The sequence below is a fragment of the Mycteria americana genome (assembly GCF_035582795.1).
Source record: "Mycteria americana isolate JAX WOST 10 ecotype Jacksonville Zoo and Gardens chromosome W unlocalized genomic scaffold, USCA_MyAme_1.0 Scaffold_32, whole genome shotgun sequence".
In the NCBI taxonomy this organism is placed as follows: Eukaryota; Metazoa; Chordata; class Aves; order Ciconiiformes; family Ciconiidae; genus Mycteria; species Mycteria americana.
In genome coordinates, this window is record NW_027445438.1 from 1,455,972 (window position 1) to 1,475,599 (window position 19,628).

At 42.5% G+C, this 19,628-nt stretch overlaps 1 protein-coding gene across 1 annotated transcript in view; it reads right to left on the reverse strand.

The window, feature by feature from the left end:
* LOC142403048 (zinc finger protein 608-like) overlaps positions 1-19,628 on the reverse strand; it is a 175,657-nt gene that overhangs the window by 5,448 nt on the left and 150,581 nt on the right. Inside the window, exons 3-4 of the mRNA XM_075489168.1 lie at positions 3,908-3,995; positions 991-3,442 (exon numbers count right to left, since the gene is read on the reverse strand). Coding sequence (XP_075345283.1) covers positions 991-3,442; positions 3,908-3,995 — 2,540 coding nt within the window. The remainder of the gene's footprint in view (positions 1-990; positions 3,443-3,907; positions 3,996-19,628) is intronic.

The window sequence follows — 19,628 nt, forward strand, 5'->3', positions numbered from 1 at the left end:
ACATTCATGGCACATGCAACAGAAACATAAGCACAGAACTAGATGCTTGGATGGTCTGGTTCAAATACGCATTTGACTCAGCAGAAATCTTCTCCTTCTCATGCCCATACCATCCCATTTCCTTTATAGCTCCCTAAATACTATTCACCTGACCCCACTGTATCTTGAAAGACAGCCCATTAGGGTGAAGTCTGGGATGTACCATACACCAGAACATGAAAACATTCAATACTGAGGCTCTGGTTCAGAGCACAGAGACAGTAACATTGCCTCAAATGAAGGAAATCTGACATCTAGTAAGGTCAGCATGAGCCACTAGATGAAATTTTGGTTTTATTGAAGTCAATGGCAAAACTATCACCAACTTCAATGGAGAGATGATTTCATCCATTGTATAGGTGTGCTGACTGGGGTTAAACCACGACAATAGGTCTGTAGGGGTTTGGGGTTGGTTGAGGAGGGAAAGGGAACTTAACTATTTCAAAAAGGTCACCTTGAGTTAAGATAAAGAGCTGAGCTTCAAGCCACCTCTTCAAAGAATGAGCTCACCCATCTTTAGTAAATGCCAAGTGTCATTTAACACACAAAAAAGAAACACTCCAAACTGTGTTTCAAATCTACTTTGTCCTCTCACAACTAAAGCTGCTTATTTTGCCCGAAATTTCTCATTTCTGAACTTAGCAAATTGCTTGGAATTTACATCTAAAAGAAAAATCTAATTCTATTTTATTCTTGCATTCAATTTAAAATAGTCTATTCATATTTTAAGCCTGGATTCTGTCACCACCTTGCTAGATTTTTTTCTTTTCAAACAGCTCAACTGAAAGGCCTATTGGTCTATTCACAGACTACAATAGTATCCAGCATGAAAAAAGCATGGCGGAGATTGGTTGGCTGCAAAGGTAAAAGAACATAGCAAAATCAGAGACAAAATCTCACATGATTTAATTATAAGTCAAGACACATTTGTTCTTTTTCTTGTGATCTCACCTGTTTAAATCTTGTGGTTGGATCTACTCCTGTTTGCTTCATGAAGTCCATAACAGATTTCATCTCCACAGCCTCCTTTATGAGCTGGTGGTTCTCCATTTGTTTGGCTTTGAAACTGTCAGACTGAAGCTGCTGCTGGTGATTGGAAAGGATCTGTGATTTGCTCATCTCCTTGCCTTTGTTAGGGACTGATGACCCTATTTTAGTGTTATTTTTGCTTGACTCTGGAGTTGAAGGGGCCTTTGAAATAGTAGCAGATGGGTTATTTTTCTGCTTATTATCACCATTGCCAATTTCCTTCAAGGGGGGTTCATTTTTCCCATCACAGTCTCTCTCAGTTTGTGCCATTTTCTGTTCTGCTAGTCTCTGTTCCTCATAGTATTTTTCATACTGCTGTCTGTAAGCAGGGTTAGAGGCCATTAAGGACTTTTGGTCCATATAGAGTCCATAAGCATACTGTCCATAAAAAAGTGACTGGGCAAGTGCAGGGTGTCTTTGCATTATTACTGACTGGTGTTGTGGCTGCAAATTAGTGGAATTGGTTTCACTTTTCTTGGAATCTGACAGTTCTGTCTTCTCTTTCTTTTCATCCTCTTCCTCAGCCTCATTTTTGATCTTCAGTCCCTGTGGGGTACTGCTGTTCCCAGCTGCTGGGGCACTGACCCATCCAGAGTGCATGTAACTTGGAGAATAATAAGGTCCGTAGCCATGGTAATAGGGAGAATGGGACTCTTTTGCTTGAGCCGATTGTGTTGTGGTTGAAGAATGTTCTTTTACAACACTGTCCTTATTAGATATAATATCTGAAGGAGAGCTGGACTTTGAATTCATGCCTTCTGACCTGCTGTCAGAGCCACCATCATCAGCCACATCAGAAATATCCGAGTAAGCAGGGCTGTTGGTTTTAGTGGCTGCAGTATCTTCACCACTTTGTGTCAACACATGCAGGGGCGCAATTGAAGATTGTCCATTCACCAAAGTGCTGCATTCCATCCTGGAGGAACTTCCTATAGAAGGGCTGGGTGCATTGTCTGTGAACATGTAAACCTTATCAGCTTCAGCCTTAATACTTGCCATCCTACTCTCTTGAGACTCTGACAGTCCATTAGTTAACACTTCATTTTTATTGAGATGGTCCTTTAAAAAATGTCCAGATAAATCTTTCCCAGACCTTTTTGAATCCTCCAGCTTTCCCAGATTAGAATCCATTTTAGGGCTTCCAGTCTCTTTGCTTTCTTTGTCTTTTAGCTTTGTCTTCTCCTTTTTCTTTCTGTCTTTGAGTGATGTGAGAGCTGGGTTTACAGTGCTTGGCTCTCCCATAATTGTGGGCATTGGTTGAATAGATTTTAGCGGAGGACTCTTTGGTGTAGCCTGAACAACAATAGTTGTTAGAGAGGGCAGTCGTGGTATTGTCCCTGTAGTGGTGGTTGTAAAGGCTGCAGTAGGTATAGCTATTAATTGGTGAGGAGTCAGTGCTGGCGCTGGGGCAATGGGCCTGGCCATTTTCAGTTTGGAAAGGTTTTTATCCACTTTGCAATTATTAGCTTTTTTGCCTTTGTCTTTATCACCCAAAATTTTCTTGTCTATCAACCCTTCAGCCTCCAATTTGGGCATTTCAGTTTGCAAATTGCCATCTGCTACTAAACAATTGTCCAGGGTGGATGCCATATTAGAAATTACTGGAAGGCTGGTCAATTCACTGTTCAGACCCTTCTTTTTGCCAGAATTCTTGCCAGTTTTGGAACTGATAACTGAACTGGGGCCATTGCTGGTCAGCTCCCTTTTTCCTTTGGAGGTCCCTGGGATAGTGATGGAGGAAGGAGACGTCAGTACTTTTAGTGGATCAAAGCTTGACAAATTTGTGCTTGGCTCACTGCATTCAAGTGCAACATTACTCAATGCTTCCTCACAGTCTGAAATTTTGTCTTCACTGTCAGGCTCAAACTCCAGTTTGTTTTCTGGATCTAAATGTGCATGAGCCTGGTGGTATCGGAGTCCATTAATGTGCTTGTACTTTTTGTTGCAGTTGGGGTGAGGACAATCAATCAGCACTGGAGAAGAGCAACCTTGGTCCAAAAAAGTAGCCTCGAGTTTCCCCTGTGGGGTGGTGGGAGTGCTTCTAGAGTTAGTACGAGCACGTTTTCCAGATTTATTGTCCTCTGAACTGGAGTTCAATTTTAGCTCCATTGGAGGCTTATTTTTCCTCTTGTTTGTGGATGAGAGGCTGGCTTTGACATCATCCACAGCACAGTTTGGTGGTGTACTGTACCCACTTGCGTTAAGGCTGCCCCTCCTTCCCTTCCCATTGGCACCACCTCGATTCTTATTCTGAAGTCCTCTAGACTCTGTAAAACTTGCATCATTTCCAGGTACAGCTGCAGTGGACCTTGCCTGCTTTCCTCTGCCCCGGCCTCCTCGCATTTCCAGGTCACTTGTTGGTGATTCACAAAACCTATATAAACAAGAGCAGATGTCATCAGCAGGAGCCATGAACTGAATAAATACCAAAACAACACTGCTTCCCGTAACATAACCTTCAGCCATGTTAAAGGTAGGTTGTCCTTCTTCCAAATGAGAACACTGAGGTCTCAAAGGGAATGTCATTAAAAAAAGACAAAAATGGAAAAGAAACATCTAAGTAGAACAACAAAGAGAAAAAGTTTCCAAACTTCTAAAAATGTATTTTTAAATTAATTCCCCTTTGAGTTAATTCCCCACATATTTCCCCTTCCCTCTCAAATAAAAACTTTCACCCTAATGTCCCCACTTTTCAGTGTGGAACAGAGAATTATTCATTCACTGGTGCATGTTTTCAAATATACCCAGTTGTTTTTTATTAATCTCTGTATAGTCTCTTGACAGAGATTGGGGAGTGAAAATACAGTAGAGAAAAAACAGACCCAGAATGATTGCCTACCTGGGAGGGGCCCAATCATGCTTTGTGCAGTCCAGCAGTGTTCCCACATAAGTCTTGTTCCTCCATGTAACATTTACTACTAGGACACCTGCTGGTAGGAGAAAAAAATTATCACAGTGAGAACAAGAATTGGGGTAGGTTTTTTTGTCTTGTTCTTTTTGTTTGTTTGTTTTTCTTCCCCACAGAGGAAGAACTTTATTCTCATTTCTTTTCAAAAGTTGTGGTCTATATTCTTCCTCTTTTCTGGTTTCAGTGACCTCAAGTTAAAACCTACAGGAAAGAGAACGAACAAGAAAGAACAAGAGTGCATGTGTAAATGTGTGTGGGTGTAAGAGAGAATGTGTGCCTGTGTGACTGAGAGTGTGTGTAATCAAGATACAGCTGACAGAAGGAAATGGTATTTCATAGAATCATAGAATCATAGAATGGTTGGGTTGGAAGGGACCTTTAAAGGTCATCTAGTCCAACCCCCCTGCAATGAGCAGGGACATCTTCAACTAGATCAGGTTGCTCAGAGCCCCATCCAACCTGACCATGAATGTTTCCAGGGATGGGGCATCTAACACCTCTCTGGGCAACCTGTTCCAGTGCTTCACCACCCTCATCGTAAAAAATTTCTTCCTTATATCTAGTCTGAATCTACCCTCTTTCATTTTAAAACCATTACCCCTTGTCCTATCACAACAGGCCCTGGTAAAAAGTCTCTCTTCATCTATCTTAGAAGCCCCCTTTAAGTATTGAAAGGCTGCAATAAGGTGTCCCCTTCTCTTCTTCTCTGGAGAAGAGAGCCTTCTCTTCTCCAGGCTGAACAACCCCAACTCTCTCAGCCTGTCCTTGTAGGAGAGGTGTTCCAGCCCTCGGATCATTTCGTGGCCCTCCTCTGGACCCACTCCAACAGGTCCATGTCTTTCCTGTGCTGAGGAATCCAGAGCTGGACGCAGTACTCCAGGTGGGGTCTCACGAGAGTGGAGTAGAGGGGCAGAATCACCTCCCTCGACCTGATGGCCACGCTTCTTTTGATGCAGCCCAGGATACGATTGGCTTTCTGGGCTGTGAGCACACATTGCTGGCTCATGTCCAGCTTTTCATCCACCAGTACCCCAAGTGCTCTGCAGGGCTGCTCTCAATCCCTTCATCCCCCAGCCTGTATTGATATCGGGGGTTGCCCTGACCCAGGTGCAGGACCTTGCACTTGGCCTTGTTGAACCTCATGAGGTTCACCTGGGCCCACTTCTCCAGCTTGTCCAGGTCCCTCTGGATGACATCCTGTCCTTCTGGCGTGTCAACTGCACCACTCAGCTTGGTGTCATCTGCAAATTTGCTGAGGGTGCACTCGATCCCACTATGTCATTGATGAAGATATTAAACAAGGCTGGTCCCAATGCAGACCCCTGAGGGACACCACTCGTCACTGATCTCCATCTGGACATTGAGCCGTTGACCACTACCCTCTGGATGTGACCATCCAACCAATTCCTCATCCACCGAACAGTCCATCCATGAAATCCATATCTCTCCAATTTAGAGAGAAGGATGTTGTGGGGGACTATGTCAAAGCCCTTACAGAAGTCCAGATAGATGACATCCATAGCTCTTCCCTTGTCCACTGATGTAGTCACTCCATCATAGAAGGCCACTAGGTTGGTCAGGCAGGACTTGCCCTTGGTGAAGCCATGCTGGCTGCCTCTAATCACCTCCCTGTCCTGCATGTGATTCGAGATGTAGGACATGTATTTGCCATGTCCTGCTGTAAAATGGCAACACTCACCTCTTAATTTTGCTTTTATTGCACATAATTGCTTTTGTTTGGCAGCCAGTCAGCATAAAATGAGCACCAGTTACAGTTCTAATTAGTAGGTGACTGAGAAGAACCTGCTTTACTTTGAATAATTAGATAATGATGCTTCTATTTATTTGAAATTGCATATATCCAAACACACAAAAACACATGTACATATGCATTGTAAGAATTTTGTTTAGCAGCGTGCTGGTTTTGGCTGGGATAGAATTAATTTTCTTCCTAGTAGTTGGTATAGTGCTGTGTTTTGGATTTAGGATGAGAATAATATTGATAATACACTAATGTTTTAGTTGTTAGAATGTGCTGGTTTTGGCTGGGATGATAGAGTTAATTTTCTTCACAGTAACTAGTATGAGGCTATGTTTTGGATTTGTGCTGAAAAAAGTCTTGATAACACAGGGATGTTTTAGTTATTGCTGAGCAGTGCTTACACAGAGTCAAGGCTTTTTCTGCTCCTCACACCACTCCACCAGCGAGTAGCCTGGGGGTGCACAAGAAGTTGGGAGGGGACACAGGCGGGACAGCTGACCCCAAATGACCAAAGGGATATCCCATACCATATGACATCATGCTCAGCATATAAAGCTGGGGGAAGAAGAAGGAAGGGGGGACATTCAGAGTGATGGTGTTTGTCTTCCCAAGTAACCATTACGCGTGATGGAGCCCTGCTTTCCTGGAGATGGCTGAACACCTGCCTGCCCATGGGAAGTAGTGAAGGAATTCCTTGTTTTGCTTTGCTTGCGTGCGCGGCTTTTGCTTTACCTATTAAACTGTCCTTATCTCAACCCCCCATTTTTCTCACTTTTACTCTTCCAATTCTCTCCCCCATCCCACCAGGGGGGAGTGAGTGAGCGGCTGTGTGGTGCTTAGTTGCTGGCTGAGGTTAAACCACAACAAGCAGAGAGAGATACAAATATGTGTTATTTGCCTTAACTTTTCCTCTGTGGAAAGAGAGGGATTACACATGAAATTGCAACCATATAGTAAAGCTAAGAGGAATCAAAATACAGATATTTAGAAAGAGGACGACTAGTTTTAAAAAATGTATTGTCATTTAATTGCTTTTCTAATTAAGACTTCTATTAGAAGACGTAGAATTTTGGTTTATTCAAAATGTCAGTGTAAAATGTATACATGGTAAGGATGTCTTAAAAATAAAATAAATGGGGGAGGGCAGTTCATTCAAATGTTTTCAGGCTCACCTCAAACACTCCTACACAGAGATAATTTATCATCATGTTTATGGACTAGTCAACAGAATTACCCTTTTAATTCATTAACTACTGCAGAGAAATATGTGGTAGTATTGTTGAATCAGCCATCTCTTCTCTTTAGAACATACACCAAAATAAACAATTATTTTTCTATCCAAAGAAAGTCACGTGGTACAAACTGTTTCCAATTTATGAGGCATTGCATTAGACGCTAAACTGCAGCCTTGTGATTTGTTTTTTCTTTACACTTTCCTTGTTCTTGCTCTAGCGTTTCTACAATGGACATCATAATAGCATTGTGACAAAATATTTCTAGCCTGTCTGCTTGTTTTGTCTTACCAGTGTGATTTCTAATTTTGCACCAGAACTATCTCTCTGTGCTGCACCAAGGTAAAGTAAGCATGTAACCAGCATCTTAATTTCTCAGGGATCTTAACAGCAGAGAAGCGTTTGAAGTGGTGTTAGCTGAGGTACATTGGAAGAAGGGGTTTCCTTGAAAATTCTCAATAGTAGATATGAAAATTATTTCCCATATCATTTTAAGTTGCCATTATGATAAGGCGACTGTAGAATTTCATACATTTCATACAACACAGTCTAAGGGATGAAAGATAAACTACTCTTTCAGTCAGGATCAAAACCAGACTTTGGATACATAAAAGGATTAAGCTAAAAATTGATATATAGGCAATCAGAATCAAGTTTATTTTTATGATCTATGCAAATTTAGTAGCCTGGAAAAATACATTTTAGTCTTACTGCCTTCAAATAAAAACAAACACCTGAAAAAGCTATTGGGGGGAAGCAATGTTTTTCTTATCTTTTGCTCTGTAGTGCTTCGTGTGTGGTGTCAATGACCTTTCTGACTGCTTAAAATTCTTCAGCACGTCAGCTATATTTACAGCACTGGAATATATTTGTGTTTCCAGAAGGTTACTTTGTTTTTGCCTCAGACACAATAGGTTGAATTGCTGTGTTCCAAAGCCTCTGATATAGCAAAATTGTATAATTAAAATTGCTTGAAATGAAGCATGAAAGAAACAACAGCCCCCCCATTTTTAGAGTAATAAAATTAAACACAGGAAAGTCTGCGCAGACACTTCCCATTTGTCTGCAGTGAAAGTGTTTTGTTGCTGCTGGCCCTGCAGGGCTCCCCAGGCTGCCTAGCCTGGCCCGCCATTGGGACATTTCCGGCGGCAACTCCAATCCCTGATAGGCCGCGCCGGTCTCTGCGGCACTCACCACAGCCAGCCGCGGCCATCCATTGGTGGGTTGGGGGTGGTGTGACGCAACACCCCAGCCAGGGCTGGGGAAGTGGAAGGGCTGGGGAGGGATGATGGTGGGAAGGATAGATATGAAGAAACTGTTTTCTCAGGCAGGAATAATCTTAACAATGTCTAATTGTTAAATTAGACAAGGGGTGGAGAATGTGCTGGGTTGGGCTGGGATATAGTTAATTTTCTTTATAGTAGCTAGTATGGGGCTATGTTTTGGATTTGTGCTGAAAACAGTGTTGATAACACAGGGATGTTTTAGTTATTGCTGAGCAGTGCTTACACAGCATCAAGGCCTTTTCTGCTCCTCATACCAAGCAAGCAGGCTGAGGGTGCACAAGAAGCTGGGAGGGGACACAGCTGGGACAGCTGACCCCAACTGACCAAAGGGATATTCCATACCATATGACATCATGCTCAGCATATAAAGCTGGGGGAAGAAGAAGGAAGGGGGGATGTTTAGTTATTGTGTTTTGTCTTCCCAAGTAACCTTTACGCATGATGGAGCCCTGCTTTCCTGGAGATGGCCCTAAACACCTGCCTGCTGATGGGGAGTAGTGAATGAATTCCTTATTTTGCTTTGCTTGCACACATGGCTTTTGCTTTACCTGTTAAACTGTCTTTATCTCAACCCTCCATTTTTCTCACTTTTATTCTTCCAATTTTCTCCCCTATCCCATCGGGGGGGGGTGTGAGCGAGTGGCTGTGTGGTGCTTAGTTGCCGGCTGGGGTTAAACCAATGATACAGCCAAGCAGCACAACGAGATGGGGAATGGGGGTTGCAGTCAGTTCACAACACTTTATCTCTGCCACTCCTTCCTCCACACACTTTTCCCCTCCTCCACCGTAGGTTCCCTCCCACAGGATAAAGTCCTTAGAAACTGCCCAAAATGGGTCCTTTTCTATGGGATACAGTCCATCAGGAACAGCCTGCTCAATCATGGGTTCCCCACAAGCCGTAGTTCCTTCCAGAGAACCTGCTCCTGTGTGGGCTCCTCTCCACAGGCCGCAGCTCCTGCCAGGAGTCTCTTCCTGCATGGGCTCTCCACAGGCTGCAGCTTCCTTCAGGGCACATCCACCTGCTCTGGTATATGGTCCTCCACAGGCTGCAGGGTGGATATCTGCTCCACCATGGTCCTCCATGGGCTTCAGGAGGACAACCTACTTCATCATGGGCTTCTCCATGGGCTGCAGGGGAATCTCTGCTCTGGAGCCTGGAGCACCACCTCCCCCTCCTTCTTCACTGACCTTGGTGTCTGCATAGCTCTTTCTCTCACATATTCTTACTCCTCTCTCCCAGCTGCTGTTGTGGAGTCTTTTTTACCCTTTCTTAAATATATTATCACAGAGGTGCCACCAGCGTTGCTGATTGGCTCAGCTTTGGCCAGTGATGGGCCTGTTTTGGAGCTGGCTGGAACTGGCTGTGTCTGGCATGGGGTCAGGTCTCTTCTCACAGAGGCCACCCCTGCAGCCCCTCCCCCCAAAAAAAACCCTTGCCACCGAAGCCCAATACAAAACTGTACCAAATAAATGTGACAATTTGTTCTTGGATTTTATTATGGGGTGAAAGTGTCATGTCACAAAAGTGATTTGTAATAAAATCTCTTCACTTTCAGAAATCTTACAGGAAGAAGCATTTTTATGTGTTTTGTGGATGTGATGTATCTACTTTCTTTCCCTCCCCCTCCTTCCTTCTTTTTAGTGACTGCATAACAAAGAGCAGCACTAAAGTGTAATTAACTATTTACTATTAATTAAATTTAGAGAATAAGGTATGTCATTACAATTTGGCAATGAAGATACTGAAATTATTTCCTAATTGCTTTGAAGACAAAAATAAAGCTAATTCACAGTGCTTCTGTATAAGTTAACAATAAGTTCCTTCTTAATTACACCTATGCTGCAAACAATATAAGACACTAGTCATGACATTAACAAAACTGAAATTACAAATACCCTGTCCAATGTCCAGCTTGGGCCCTCAACTGTATAATATTTGTCTTCTGTAGGTCTCATATTCCGAAATGCAGAGTAGCACTGAGAAAGTTCACAAGACTTGTATTCACTACTTAAAAAAAAAAAAAGAAAAAAGCCATGTTCTTTTAACACTGGATAACACATGCAGATGTGCTATTTTGATGTAAAAACACTGCAGTGACAAGGCATCTTTAGCACCATGCCAGGATACTGGGCATACTACACACTCTTGCAGATATTCTTTCATGTAAAGAAGAAAAGACCAAAGGAACTAGTCTCATTTGAAAATGAGATCATGTGTTTAGGAATCAAGTTATCACATTAATAGCTTAAAGGCAGGCCCCAATTTTTGAAAATGGTGGCTTCAGAAAACAAAGACGTTCAAAGTCTAATATAAGTAGACATTACTCAATTAATTAGACTGGAAAGCCTGACAATGTTTACAGCATAGGCTGCTTTGGTGTTCAGATTGCAGCAACTGCTACAAAGATCTATTTTAGCTCAAGTCGATTATTTTCTCAGACAACTCAAAAGACCACTTAAGCTGAGAAAATGTGTATGGCTTCATTTTTGTAAAAAGAGCTGTTCTCTCTATTCTTAGCAGAGAATCTGGCCCAGACTATTTGCAAAATTCTGGTGAAAGCGGATATGCACAGAGTCTTTCCTAACACTTCTGTAACTGATTTGTGAAAGATTATCCAGATGATCTTCCAACACAAGGAATCATTTCTTTGTTTTTCAGTTATCATAAACTACTATTTAAACATAAGTGGAGTCCTACTTGCTCAAAATTCCCATTTGGATAATAGTTGTCCCTACTACCTTTACTATGCTGAGTATTATTTTAGATAACTTTTGCTGATGCCAAAGGAAGACCTACCAAATTATACTGTGTTTTGTAGTAATTTTTAAAGATTACTTTAAAAAAGTTTAATATTACAAAGTCTTGTAGCAATACTCCTGTGGTATGGCAAGTCTTCAAAGTTCAGATGCAATTCTCAATATTGAGAAAGCATCCTATGACATAACATAACTGCATTGGGTGTACATGGAAAGGTTTTGGTAGCGGAGCGGGGGTGGTACTGCAGGGGTAGCCTCTGTGAGAAGAGGTGCATTGGGTCTGGCTGGTATGGAGTTAATTTTCTTCACAGCAGCCTGTATAGTGCTGTGTTTTAGATTTGTGGCTAAAACAGTGTTGATAACACCAGTGTTTCGACTATTGCTGAGCAGTGCTTGCACAATATGAAGGCTTTGTCTTTTTCCCATTCTGCCCCCTGCAGCAAGTAGGTTGGGGATGGGCAAGAAGTTGGGAGGGGACACAACCAGGACAGCTGACCCCAACTGACCAAAGGGATATTCCATACCATATGACATTGTGCTCAGCAACAGAAGCTGAGGGGAGGGTTATTTTGGGGGAAGGTAGCTATTGCTTGGAGACTGGCTGAGTATCAGTCTACTTGTGGTAGATGGTGAGTTGCCTTTGCATCGCTTGTTTTGTTAGGTTTTTTTTCTTCCTTCTTCCTCTTTCCTTCGCTTACTAAACAATCCTTATCTTGACCCATGGTTTTTCTTGCTTTTGCTCTTCCTATTCTCTTCTCTTTCCCGCTGCAGGGAGCAGGGGGGGAGGGAGTGAGTGGATGTGTGGTGCTTAGCTGTCAGCCAGGGTTAACCCAAAACAAGAGGTCAGGGACTGCCCTGTGCCAGGCACAGACAGTTCCAGCCAGCTTGGCAACAGACCCACTGCAGGCCAAAGTTTAACCAATCAGTGAAGTTGGTGGAGCCTCTGTGAAAACATATTTAAGAAAGGGCAAAACTCTGCACAAGCAGAGGATTAAGGAATTCCCCTGTAGCCCAATGGAAGAGCCCATGCAGGAGCAGATTTTCCTGACAGGAATTGCAGCCCATGGAGAGGACCCATGCTGGAGCAGGGGAAAAGTGTGAGCAGCAGGGAGAAACTATTATGTATTAGCTGTAACCCTTCATCCCTCATCCCCCTTGTGATGCTTGGGGAGGTGTGTGGAAGAGTCAGGAGTGAAGGAGTGAAGTTGAGCCTTTTTTGTCTGTTTCTCACTACTCAAATCTATTTTAATTGGCAATAAATTAATTTTCCCTAAGTCGAGTCTGTTTTGCCCATGACAGTAACTGGTAAGCAATCTCCCTGTCTTTATCTCGACCCATGAGCTTTTTCATCATATTTTCTCCCCCTTTCCTGTTGAGGAGGGGGAGTGAGTGAGTGGTTGGATGGGCATCTGGCTGCTGGCCAAGGTTAACCCACCACAATAACATTACAGCAAAATCAATTCTTCACATCTTTATGATTGATGAATCCACAAATTCATTTGCAAACCAACCTCAATTTGCCTTTTGTTCCAGCCTTGCTAAGTACAAATAATACAAACATGCCTGGGAAACTCAAATCATGTTGTATCCTTCATCAGGGGAGGTTTAGATTGGATATTAGGAAATTTTACTTCACTGAAAGGGTTATCAAGCATTGGAACAGGCTGCCCAGGGAAGTGGTTGAGTCGCCATCCGTGGAGGTATTTAAAGGACGTTTGGATGAGGTGCTTAGGGACATGGTGTAGCGGTGGTCTTGGTAGTGTTAGGCTTACGGTTGGACTTGATGATCTTAAAGGTCTTTTCCAACCTATACGATTCTGTGATTCTGTGTTCTGTGAATACAGGATGAAAATCCATAACCTTAGGATTATCTCAAGCTTTTTTTATTGCCATCAGTTTAGTAAGAGCAGAATAACTCATTTGTCTCACAACATGTACCACATAGTTGTCAATCCCAGATCCACATATACACCTGAAATCCATCCAGGCATAAAAAACACAGGACAATGTTTATAGTAGACTTGCAATGCAAATGTCCTACTTTTTCCTAATTGCTTCCATCAGGAAGGTAATCTAAAATTAACAGTAAACATTCTAAATATAAAGTTAAGTCTTCTATGCTGAATACTGATCTGGTAGTCATACAATTTTGCTACTTTAATCATACATTGTGTCTAACATGGCACAAGATCTTAACTGCATCTACAGCAGGTGCACATGTAACAGACATCAAGATCAGCAAATCTGAGAATGTGATGATTGTCAGGTGGCCTGGAAATACAAGACTGGGGATTTTTATTTTTTTAAAGCCCTACTGCTGGGCTGAATGTTTGAAGACTTGCTTTAACCATATCCTGAAGTCAAACCATCTGGAGCACAGATTTACAATTAGTCATCCTGGACACTGAACTTTATCTGAACAAATACTGTACAGCAATGAAGCTGAGAAGATTGGACAGCATTAAGGAAAAGAAACATAATGAAATACTGCTTCTACAGTCATAAACCTTCGAGACAGTTGTGGTGATAATTTACTACTTTATGAAAGCACAGTAAGCTTAAAGGTTAGAGGGCTGAAAGACTAAAACCTGCTAGTTTAGGTACAGTTGCCCTGCTGGTGGCTAAAGCAGGTTGGCATTACTCTAGCCACATAAATTGTAGCCTCTTCCACAGCATAACAAACTCAGTTCATATCCATGTGATTTTGAGTGAATTTTGAGTAACACCAACCTAAATTTGATGGGTACTTTATCCAAAAGTCATGCCCACCCTTTCCCCCTTAATTATGAAATCATCTGTACAAGACATTTAAAGTAGCAACCACCACCTTAGCTTGAAAAAGCTGTGTTACACCTTTGATAAGATACAAGCATAACATACATTCCCTGGACTCACATTATATACTCTCATTTACATTCAGAAAATAAACAGCAATTGCACAGTAAGGAGTACCTCTTGAAGCCATGGAGTTGGGCCATCAAAGAGACAACCTTTCATTAATAATAGTAATAATAATAATAATTCTTAATCTAAAGGTTTATCCCAAAGCATATAGAAGAATAAGCATTGAAATAACTGAAGACGACTTGTTTCCCCATGAGCCCATGTGCTTAATACACAAAAGAAGACACAGCCACTTCGATCATTGTCACATCCCCTGCAGCCTTTGTTCTGAAGCCTGATGAGCTGTACTGACTTGGGAAAATTGTTGAGCCTCTTGGAAAACTAGACTCTAGCTTATTCACCACCATCTATTTCTTTCTCATGTAGACAGTTGGTCAATATTTTGTTGACTGGTCAGCTAAAAGAAGCTCTGGTTTCTTTTCTTTTTCTTACCTTCCTAGTAACATTATCCTTTTCCAGCTTTAGTATAAAATAAAACACCACATTAGGAAGGCTTGTTGCTAGGAGTGATATGAAATGGTAATGCCTCTTGACAAAACAATGACCTAAATGATGAAGTTAGGTTGGATCTGGAAGATGGGGCAGCATCTAATCAAAGAGCTTATGTCTCTTATCGGCTATAATAATAATAATGGCACTATAATGTTTCCAGTGTTGTCGTGGTTTAGCCCCAGTCGGCAACTAAGCACCACACAGCCGCTCGCTCACTCTCCCCCGGTGGGATGGGGGAGAGAATCAGAAGAGCAAAAGTGAGAAAACTCGTGGGTTGAGATAAAAACAGTTTAATAGGTAAAGCAAAAGCCACACACACAAGCAAAGCAAAGCAAGGAATTCATTCACTACTTCCCATCGGCAGGCAGGTGTTCAGCCATCTCCAGGAAAGCAGGGCTCCATCACACGTAAAGGTTACTTGGGAAGACAAACGCCATCACTCCAAATGTCCCCCCCTTCCTTCTTCTTCCCCAGCTTTATATACTGAGCATGACGTCATATGGTATGGAATAGCCCTTTGGTCAGTTTGGATCAACTATCCTGGCTGTGTCCCCTCCCAGCTTCTTGGGCACCTGGCAGAGCATGGGAAGCTGAAAAGTCCTTGACTAGTGCAGCAACAACTAAGACATCTCTGTATTATCAACACTGTTCTCAGCACAAATCCAAAACATAGCTCCATACCAGCCACTATAAAGAAAATTAACTCTATCTCAGCTGAAACCAGGACAAGTGTATATTACTTTTAAAGACAATTTTTAGTCTGCCTAAAATTAAGCAGTAAGCAAAATCTAAATGGAAATGGAGAGCTGAAAAAAAAATTCACAAATGGTCCTAATTAAGTACGAGGCTAAATTATAAACTCATTAAAAGAGCAATCAAAAACTCACAGTAAACTGGGAACTACCCCCAGAAAGTATACCAGATTGGGTCCCCCATGGCTTGTATGTTTATCCACAACTGAATAGTTCTACTAAAATATGAGCTACTTAAGAATGGTGATTTCCAAAACTATGAAGCCACAGTGACCAACACAGTTTTCTCCTGTCAGATTTATATCAAGATTATTAGATCTTGGCAGGACTAGGAATTTTTTTTGATAAATTGCTGTTACACCTCTTGAATGTCAGACCACATTTGCAGTGTTTACAGGAAAAAGTGCAATTAATGTTACTATAAACTAACCACAGGTTTCTGACCTCCAGAGTAAAACTAAAGATTTATTTTGATACAAAGCTTAGCTTTTCTTTGGCCAGAGTAACTGAATCACTTCATTGTCCTACTGAAGCTTGAGGATAAAACTGCAGTCTTACTCTATTTCAGCTGACACTAAAAATATAAGTTGAAAATCATTTAACATCTGTGCGTTCTGAAGAAAACCAAAACTGTTTTAGAAATAAAGTATTTTGTTTCTAGTAGATTTTTTTCTCTTTAACTTCAGTAATCATAACTGTGATTCATATCCCCTGACACTAAAAAATGTCACATAGTCTCAATTTTAGAAGAAGAAAATGCTCTTCTGTAATCCCCTAAATTTCCCACTCACATCTCAAGTATTATTTCAGCCCCTACAGTGCTGCTTGGTGGAATACATCGCCACTCTTCTGCCTTCTACTAGAATGAAAGAAAAAAACCCACAACCCACTGCTTTTGTTTGTACTCCTAGGACCATACGTCACTTGAGATAAGCAACAGAACACAGGGCTTTTCAGCTCATTTGTCACACTTGCTTCCTGCAGTTTATATTAATTACAGGATCTCTTCAGCTAGTTATTTCTCTCCCAAACTCTTTCACCCTTAAAAGCAAGTAAACAGAAAAACAAAACAAGACTGGAGAGTAGGGAAAGCACTATTGTTTAAATATGAGAAGTAAGACCAAAAAGGGAAAACCAAAATAATTTTTTCTCACCCTGACAAGCATTCAGGAGTTCCTTTAATAATTATCTTCCTCCTTCCTATTCTTCATCTCAGACACCAGACCACAGAAGTACTGTTTTCATCAGCAGACTGTTGAGAAACAGCTGCAGAAATAGAGAAGCTGGTATATATTTGTGTGTGTGTGTGTGTGCACGTGTGCGGGTATCTATCTAAAAAAAAAGCCTTAAGGAGCTCATATGTTTTTGGGTTTCTTCTTAAGGTCAATATTAGCACATCTCAATAGAAGCTTGTGTCCCAGCTCTGAACTCTGCTACTGTAGGAACAATTCACTGGGAGAGTAAAAAATAAGCAAGAGATGACAAAAGAAACCCCTATAAACTTTCAAACATCTTTGGTGATTAGCCCTCCAGTCCTCTACATCATGATAAAGAGCTGCCAGGTGCAAACAGTGGCACGATTATTTATTGAACAGTAGAGCAGCTAATGAAACATAAAGGAATGGGAGAAGGAAGAGATGGAATTTGTGGAAAAGAAAGCAGCATGGATAAAGAAGAAATCCCATGCCAAAACCATGAAAATGCTTCCAAATCTGTAGACTGCAGGTATTGGAATGCATTAGAGCCAGGCAGACAACTCTGCTAAATCTCAAGAAGCTGCTGCTGATCCACGTACCTCACTGAGACTGAGAAGCAGAGCTTTTTATAAATTAGGATGCTTTATTTAAAAATCAAAACGTTTATTTGCTTTTGTGCCAGCTTTGGTTCCTTTTCATCTCTAGCTATCAGGCCCAAGAGAAAACACATTCCTATAGCTCTGCTGGCAGCCAGCTGTGGCCTTAGTAAATCATAAAGCCTCCCAACAAGCTGTTCTTTACAAAGGCCAACTGCAGGTACTAGACATGATAACTTCTCTGTTATTCCACTCACTGGAATTTAAAGCAATTTAAAGCAGTGGCAGAAAACACTGAAATCTACTGAACTGCATTTTACCTGTGTATGTTATGTGTGCATACGTGTGTCTGCATTAAGCTTCATTTATCATGTGAAGACTTCATTGTCCTCAGCCTGGGAAAAGGGTAAGTAAACACCTGAGAAAGATGCATCCAAGACAAAGGGGGGAAAAATATTTGGGATTTATTTTGTACAGCTCCCTCAGGATTTCTTATTACATCTAACAAGAGACAAGCGTCTCTATTTCTTTCATTCAGTTTGTGGGGCTTTCAGGGCCAGATCTTTATGTTTGGGAAGGTAAACTCTTGTCGTGGTTTAGCCCCAGTCGGCAACTAAGCACCACACAGCCACTCACTCACCCTCACCCCCCAGTGGGATGGGGGAGAGAATCAGAAGAGCAAAAGTAAGAAAACTGATGGGTTGAGATAAGAACAGTTTAATAATTGGGAAAAAGAAATAATAATAATAATAATAATAATAATAATAATAATAAATTGTAATGAAAAGGAAAACAACAAGAGAGAGAGAGAATGGAACAAAACCCAGGGAAAAACAAAAAACCAAGCTATGCAACCGCTCACCACCCGCCGACCGACGCCCAGCCAGTCCCCGAGCAGTGATGACTACCCCCCGGCCACCTGGGCACACTGCTGGCTCATATTCTGGCGGCTGTCAACCATTAGAGTCCTATGAATACTGCAATTGTAAATGAAGAGTCTCGTTCCCATCCATACACCTAAAAGGTATCAATTAAATATAGTATGGTGAGGCCCACCATTCCCCTTTTTCCTCTGTCTAGGAGAAACAGATAAAAAACCTTACAAGTCTAAGGACCTTCTTCATATACAATTCTGAAAACAATTGCTTCACTTTAGGATTTGCAGTAGCATTATTGTAAGGCCTTTTGTTGTTACAGTTAACAGATGAGAAACAAAACTCTGCCTGAAACTCTACCTTCTATATTTCAAAACCGCAAACCAAATACTATGCATTGCCACCCTCTTAAAAAAGGATCTAAAAATAAAGAAGGCTAAATGCTACATAATGCTACATGCAACATAGCTAAATGCTACACTGGAGATTAGCTAATGTGACGCCCATCTTCAAGAAGGGCTGGAAGGAGGTCCCGGGGAACTGCAGGCCTGTCAGCCTGACCTCGGTACTGGGGAAGCTGATGGAGCAGATCATCCTGAGTGCTATCACACGGCATGTAGAGGATAACCAAGGGATCAAGCCCAGCCAGCATGGGTTCAGGAAAGGCAGGTCCTGCTTGACCAACCTGATCTCCTTCTACGACAAGGTGACCCGCCTAGTGGATGAGGGAAAGGCTGTGGATGTTGTCTATCTAGACTTCAGTAAAGCCTTTGACACCGTTTCCCACAGCATTCTCCTGGAGAAACTGGCTGCTCATGGCTTGGACGGGTGTACTCTTCGCTGGGTAAAGAACTGGCTGGATGGCCGGGCCCAAAGAGTGGTGGTGAATGGAGTTTACTCCAGTTGGCAGCCGGTCACAAGTGGTGTTCCCCAGGGCTCAGTTTTGGGGCCAGTTCTGTTTAATATCTTTATCAATGATCTGGACGAGGGGATCGAGTGTACTCTCAGTAAGTTTGCAGATGACACCAAGTTGGGTGGGAGTGTTGATCTGCTTGAGGGTAGGAAGGCGCTACAGAGGGACCTGGACAGGCTGGATCGATGGGCCGAGGTCAATTGTATGGGGTTCAACAAGGCTAAGTGCCGGGTCCTGCACTTGAGTCATAACAACCCCATGCAACGCTACAGGCTCGGGGAAGAGTGGCTGGAAAGCTGCCTGGCGGAAGAGGACCTGGGGGTGTTGGTTGACAGCCAGCTGAACGTGAGCCGGCAGTGTGCCCAGGTGGCCAAGAAAGCCAATGGCATCCTGGCTTGTATCAGAAATAGTGTGGCCAGCAGGACTAGGGAAGTGATTGTGCCCCTGTACTCAGCACTGGTGAGGCCGCACCTCGAATACTGTGTTCAGTTTTGGGCCCCCCACTACAAGAGAGACGTTGAGGGGCTGGAGCGTGTCCAGAGAAGGGCAACGAAGCTGGTGAAGGGTCTGGAGCAGAAGTCTTATGAGGAGCGGCTGAGGGAACTGGGGTTGTTTAGCCTGGAGAAAAGGAGGCTGAGGGGAGACCTTATCGCTCTCTACAACTACCTGAAAGGAGGCTGTAGAGAGGTGGGGGTCGGTCTCTTCTCCCAGGTAACAAGTGATAGGACAAGAGGAAATGGCCTCAAGTTGCGCCAGGGGAGGTTTAGACTGGATATTAGGAAATTTTTCTTCACTGAAAGGGTTATCAAGCATTGGAACAGGCTGCCCAGGGAAGTGGTTGAGTCGCCATCCGTGGAGGTATTTAAAGGACGTTTGGATGAGGTGCT